At 36.9% G+C, this 7,084-nt stretch overlaps 1 protein-coding gene across 2 annotated transcripts; it reads right to left on the reverse strand.

The window, feature by feature from the left end:
* Positions 1–382: 382 nt before the first annotated feature.
* LOC147508996 (protein OSB2, chloroplastic-like) lies at positions 383–5,608 on the reverse strand. 2 transcript variants are annotated; one of them, XM_086601315.1, is made up of 10 exons: positions 4,719–5,608; positions 4,477–4,618; positions 2,564–2,660; positions 1,994–2,118; positions 1,738–1,879; positions 1,478–1,581; positions 1,290–1,404; positions 1,075–1,136; positions 789–951; positions 383–673 (listed from the first exon to the last, which is right to left on the reverse strand). In XM_086601315.1, the coding sequence occupies exons 1-9, from the start codon at positions 5,105–5,107 to the stop codon at positions 805–807; spliced, it is 1,323 nt and encodes a 440-aa protein (XP_086457441.1). In that variant the 5' UTR covers positions 5,108–5,608; the 3' UTR covers positions 383–673; positions 789–804. The 2 variants fall into 2 exon arrangements, with proteins under 2 accessions (XP_086457441.1, XP_086457440.1); XM_086601314.1 differs by having other exon boundaries at positions 1,257–1,404; positions 4,719–5,532.
* Positions 5,609–7,084: the final 1,476 nt, after the last annotated feature.

Here is a 7,084-nt window from a genome sequence, read left to right on the forward strand (position 1 = left end):
CCCCAATGCTTTGGATTTTTTTATCTGAGGTGATATCTCACTAAAAGCATTCGTACCATGATGACCAAAACCATACTACGGAGCTTCATAAAACCATTTGCTGCAAAAGGTGAGCGGTTCAAGACCATTCATCCTTCCAGGTTATAGTGTATTGAAAAGATTTACTAGATACACTACCACAAGCCAAACACTAGTTCGCAAATCGGTCATGGACCAAATGATTGACTGCAGCCGTGCTGCTAATACCGTTAAAGAAGAAATTAGGCCTACCAAACAAGTAGCACATGATGTATCACTTGCTTTTGTTCAGTCATTTTTACCCTCATTACCTCCTTCACATCCTCGTCTACTCAAGCAGTGTAAATCTTAGTCGGTACAAGCATTCAAATATAATATGCATCCAAAAATTTGATTGTAACCATGAACTTGTTAACCTTCGTTATCTCGAGAAAAAGTTGATTTTTTTTTTTAAATTGCAGGAGTAATCACAAGTTACCTAGATACTTAAAAGCACAGATTACCATAATCAAGAATTAGGTCCAGATTTTGCCATGCATTAGGACCCTCCAGAGGCTGTATAGAGGACAATACAAATTAGAGAGCAGCACAGACAAGGTGCTGAACTATCCACATAGCATTGCAACGGTCATGGTACCCAGGATCTGCACATTTCCTGCACTCCCATGATAAAGAGGTTCAGAAAACAGATGTGCTTCAAGTACAATCAACACTAAAACTGAAATTGAAGAAGAAAGCAGTATTCAACATCAATAGCTTGTAAAAAGTACCGTCTTGGTTCAATAATCAGGACAGGAGTGTCTCTCTCTTACTGCCAGCAACATCTTTAGATTTTACAGGAGGTAACTTGGGCATTACCCAATCTGGTGAACCACTCAGCCATAAGCCTTCACCAGTCTCCTTGTGCTTAAAATCAGGTGCTCTTTGGTTGAGCTACACAAAATAAAAAACGGGAAAGAGAAAAAGGAAAACAAAATCAAGGTCATACAGTAATATAACAATAACTGAAACAGAATCAACTGAAAAATGATTTAAATTAAAGGTAACCTATCATACCTTATCAAACCTATTGTCCCACCATTTATTTGGGTTTTCCACCAAGTCCTTCCAGGAATTTTCTGGTTCGATTACATAATCACAAACATGAGAACAGCATAACTATATAGCATTTTATTTACACAAAGGTGGACTGATTGCAGAGTCTATTGAGACACATTAGGAATACATTTAGAGCTCACCTTTATCATCAAACTTCTTTTTCTGAAAGTTACCTTTATTATCGAACTTCAATGCATCTAAGTTGGACAAGACCCATTTTGGCGCGCTGCTTATCCATAATGCCTGACCACTATCCTTATGCTTAAAATCTGGAAATTTTGGATTGACCTGAAAGACAGAGTATGAGATGCACAAATACAAGTAGGCAAAAGATAAAAGCTCTATTTCAAATGTAGACCACCTGTCCATTGAGTTTTTCCTTCCGATGATCTCGCCACCGGTTTGGGTTGTAAGTGAGGTCTCTCCAAGAGCACTCCACAGATTCTCTATCTTTCACCCCATTCACTGAAAAAAAAAAGAACTTCTACTCAGTGTAAGTCATTCAAGAAGAGTATAAGCTGAATAAAAATGAAAAACGGCACAGGTTAATTTCTCTCAAAAAGCTATAAGTATGGCATGTAATTATGGGGAGAACAAAAAACTTTCAGAGCATATACTTGCCACTTTTCTGACTCTTCTGCACTGTTTTATTGATGAAGTTCAACGACTCCAACTTTGAAACCACCCATCCTGGGGTAGACTCATCCAGCCATAGCATTTCCCCTTTAACCTTGTGTTTGAAATCCGCACCTTTTAGATTATTCTAGACACGTGTACGAAGAATAGCAAGAAGGAAACAAGGTCAGAAATATAAAACCAAATATATAATAACATAATTCATAGCTAGCATCATAAGATAACATTATGCATAACTAACCTTGTTCAATCTATTATCCCACCACTCGTGAGGGTTCTCAAGAAGATCAGTCCACAGATGTTCAGTCGTAGTGGAGTCCTTTTTATCTTCAGTGATGGGCATAGACGTAGTCTCCGAATGTGTCACTGAATTACAAAGTTAGCATCAAATGAAAGCTACAGAGTATAGAAACAAAAAAGTTAACATCGATTGAAGAATGCAATTGAAAGACGGTTTACGATTATCTCCAGATATGGGAAAATAGAAGACGAGGGCCAAGGGAAGATGGATTACAACTTAAAAGGCTGCATGTAACTTGGTATCCGAGTGGAGAAATGATAACAAACCAAATATATACAAAACCCATTTCACGGAGAGGATTAGTTAAATACATAAGTTGTTTACACATGGCTGACCTCTTGAAATACAGACATAGTTCGAGGAAAACATTTCAACAGCGTAAAGTAACAAATTTGGTAGTAGTAATAAAATTAATCACAAAATTAAGTCAGTATCTTGGAAAAGATACACACACATAAATACACACTTTGAGGTACTAATGAGTAAGTAACTTGTTCTTTGGACACTTACGAGAAGAACTAGTAGCTTGTTCATTTTGCTTGTAAGATGCATGACTTTCCTTCCTTTGAGGAGATTCTTCAACGAAATTAATGCCATTCACCATAACCTAACAATGAATATTTTCAGTGTTGAATCCAAGTTAAAACCTATTTCAGTTCGCCAGTTTAAGGAACAGAGAGTAATATATGAAAAAACTCAACGTGGATGCAATTGTGTTCATGAATTATAAAATATGCAGCTGACAGATATATTCCAAACCAACTACAAATGATCGAATATATAACTGAGCAATATAATTCAAGAAGGGGTGGCAGGAGCAATCTAAGTAAGAGTCTGCGTGTGCAAGATAATCATAACCACAGGGCAAAAATAGATATAGATCACTATGGATCACTAATTCACTACTACAAATACAATCAACACCAACCAGTTAAAAGCTTCTACAATGAATAAAACGTACAAGACAATGTGCAAACGAAAAATATGCTTTGAAATGATCGCTACTGCCTTACACTGCAAAAGCATTTACAAAAAGAACAATTCTCCAACACGGCTTGCTATACCTCCAGCTTCAGAGCCCCCATTTCTACCACAGTCAGCAACAATAAACATGATTATCTACTCCAGCAGCCTCAACGTCTTCAATATTGTAATTCTGTTCCTTCCAAATTAACAAATTTAAAGGTGATTTTTCTATTCCCCCTCTTTCCCCCTCTCCTCACCCCCTTTCTTTTCTAGAAGGATGCCAGTATTTGTTGTTTGAAATTTGACATAACTGATAACCCCCAACTGATTCCAAAAGTTAACCTACACAATTAACGAGGGGAGGATTTTGGAATGGTATGATCTTGTGGCAATGGAGATCAACCTCAGAAAAAATTAGCTCATACGACAATGTCCAACACTCTAACCTTATTGAAAGACTGAAAAAGCACAGACCGTCACAAATGGAAAAAAAACAAACTTTGGGCTATGTTTCAACGAGCGGATCTTCTCTGAGTTTGATATTAATTGTGAGGAGATGATATCCACCAAAAGTCAGACCTAATTGATCGCGTACAAATTTATGGTTCCTGGAATTTCTTATATTTATTATTATAATTGCTTTTTTTTGGTAGGCCAAGGGGGATATCTTGACAAATTACTGTCTTACTCGACTGTAAGTGAGGAAAGCTTTCAAGGTATCTTCACTGCATATACTAGCATCCTTTTGTCTTACCTATGACAACTTCTTAGTTCTGAAACGTTCACTTCTCCATCGCACTATCTCTAAAGTATCATCCAAGTACTAACTGTTGACTCTCTTTTCCCTCCAAACTATCTTCCCAGTCGAAACCAGTTGAAGAGAGACACACACTACAGATCTGCCACATCAACCAATTCACCTCCAAAGTCCACAGCCATTCCAAGTTAAGATTTGCCAAATTTGACTTATATGTGTTAGAGAGTTTAGAAAGCTTCATGTATTCTTAACACTTCACAACCAAAGCCCTTATGCCATCTACAAAATTCCCAATTTTTGAGGTTGATCAAGTTTAGTACGATCACTTCCAGAGATTTCTGACACTAAAATGTAAAGAGAGGCTTTCAATAGTGTAAGTTACAAACGGAAATGCATTCATCTTCTGAAAAAATGGCTAGTATTTGCTACTTAACTTTTCACCTTACACAAAACTTAGGATATAAATGATGTATAATTTACTTATAACAAATTACCATCTTTCTCTAACAAGTACAAAGAGGGGAACAAAGCTCTTGCATCTTTTTGGCCTCTTCGTACAAAGCTACACTGAAGTTTTTCATTTAAAGGATGTCATACTCAACCAACTTTACTTGGCATTTTGGCAAATAAAAAGGGTGTCATCCGAATCTACTCGACTTTGTTAATACTCTTAACTTAATATGCATACAAGGAAATATACCTGGATACTACTAGATCGACTCTTTTCCATTGTGAATTGTGGTGGATCTCCAGCTAGTTGTCCAGATACATGAACAAAATCCTTCTCTTTCAAATGGCAAGCAGCAATATGCGCCAAATCACCCTCAAAGATTATGGGAATCCTGCTTTCATAAACACAAAGACGATATTGTACATTTCCTCAAAATGCAAGAAATATTCTATTAATCTAAAAAGAAACATAAACACAAGGAAAAAACCCACCAAAGCAAACTATCAGAAGAAGAACTCTCCTGAGTAAGAATCGTCCCGGCCCACGACTTCCCATCCGCAGAAACTTGAAACTGTACAGGCATAGAAACTGTCCCAATCAAATTAACCACATTAGCAACCTTTCCTTGCCACGGTATCTCACTAGGCCTTGGCCAATTCCTCTCTCTCTCCTCCTCCACCACGACATTTTTTGATATTTTATCAACCAAAGAAGTAGTTTTCGATATCTTCGGTGGGTCCGTGGGTTGTTGTTTTTTGGTGTATATGCGTTTCGTTGTTGTGGAAGATGAGGAGTAGGTTGAAAATTGGAGGAAAGTTAGAGGATGTAAAAGAAATTTTCTTGTTTGTGGAGAGTGAGAAAGTAGTCGAGGGAGGTTCATAGTGGAGGATTTGACTGATTTTTAGTTTGTTAGGGTTTTAAGTGGAAAGAGAAAATGTGAAAGGGGTTTTAGAGGGTTTTGGAGGGTTTTGGAGGGAAGAGGCACAGACAGATTATAAATTTACGACCAAGTGTATAGGAACATGTAAGGATTGGTGGGTTTGGGGATCGATCTTATGGGCCTTCGTATTTGGCCCAAACCAATTCTAATAGTGTTTTTTGGCTAGGTGAGTTTAGTTCTACTTAAATATCTGAGGTGGTTTAAACGTTTAATAGTCGAATAACACGATTACACGAGTAAGTAACACAACCAACTAAAAAGAATAAAAGATGCCACCTGTAATTTAACCTTCTCTCCCCTCAATCATCACCAAATCCTTCTTCTTAGACTCCATTTTCTTCATTTTCTTTCGGATTTCATTGTGTGGTTGTTAATTTGTGAAATTAGTGACTTTTATTTCGGATTTCGGATTTCGGATTTCATTTCGAATAAATGTTAGATACGCGGGTTTATGTGAGTAAGTGGAGATAACTTTTTATCTTTCAATGCTATCAAACGTATTTTCAGTCCTTTTTCTCAAGTCAGTCTTCCATTGAGATGCCACTTTTAAGTGCACAAGCTCCCCGGTCCATACATTTTAAACGCACTAGATTTTTTTTCTTCAAAATTGTTATATATAAACTTACACATTCTAAAATTTGGCCAAGGTTTTGTTCATGGAGGTCATTTCGCATGTAGCATATTCTGGTCATATTTTTTTTCAAACGATGGTGTTGGTTGTGTTATGTATATGCACTAGGTAATGCCCGTGCCAAAGGCATGGATACTATTATTGTTGCCGTTGACACAACCTAAATAGAAAACCCCAATTTTTTTTGGACACTCTAGTAGGACCTCAAATTCTCAATCCAACAGCAGCGGCTACGAATTCTTCTAGCAAACTCATTGTCTCTTCTTTTTTCACCACGTCTTTAGATCGGAAGTTCAGAACTACTCCATCTACTCTTAATTTGGAAACATTAAATGGTAAACATTTTCCCAATGACACCTTAAAACCGATTTGGTGATGTCTTGTGTATTGCCACAACAATTTAGCTAGATAATTATTCCTCAATAAGCAATCTCTGTAACAGTAGCTAGTATATACCTACCGTTTCAAACATATGAAAATCACGACAAAGCAATGCTTATACAACGTGCTGCCGTAACATGCGCATGAAACAACATTCAACCATTGTTTCAGACACAATCAAGAAATAGTACAAGAGCAAAAAGTTGATTGTATAATATACATGTCGATATTGCATACAATTTTCTTTTCATTTTATTTTTCTCTTCTTTTTTTCCACGATAATAACTACATTTATAATATAAAAAAAAAAAACCAAAGCACGCTAATTCGAGTTCAAAATAAATTGGGAAGGGATTCCATAACCTAATTCCTAAAGGCCCACTTGGCATTCTCTTTTTTTTTTCCCATGATAATAACTACATTTATATTAAAACCAAAGCACGTCCTAAGTTCAAAATACAACTGGGTGGGGACTCCATAACCTGATTCCTAAAAACAACTATATCAACATGGTTCTATGGTCTTTTAGACAACCAAATATATTCATTAACTTCCAACTGCCAGCTTCGTCATACAACTTGAGGGCACTGTTCACATTCTGGTTTTGATTGTCACCCTCCATTATGAAAACTTGGATATCCTTTTTCCTGGTCAAGAGAGCAGCAACTTCAACAGCAGCCATCCATTCTGCCACCTCAGGTGAACTTTCTGTATCAACAACATTGTCCATCTTTCCTCATAATTGCTCTTGCAGCTTCCTCCATTGTGCTCCTATAGTAAGATGCATCAAATCTGACATTGAGAACCACCAATCCACCATGGCTTCATTAAATGAATAACGGCAAGTCTTGGTAGGATCAATCAAATTCCTTACATTGAACAAATTTGGTTTGTAGTGCAACTAA

Source organism: Coptis chinensis, chromosome 3, assembly GCF_015680905.1.
Source record: "Coptis chinensis isolate HL-2020 chromosome 3, ASM1568090v1, whole genome shotgun sequence".
NCBI lineage: Eukaryota > Viridiplantae > Streptophyta > Magnoliopsida > Ranunculales > Ranunculaceae > Coptis > Coptis chinensis.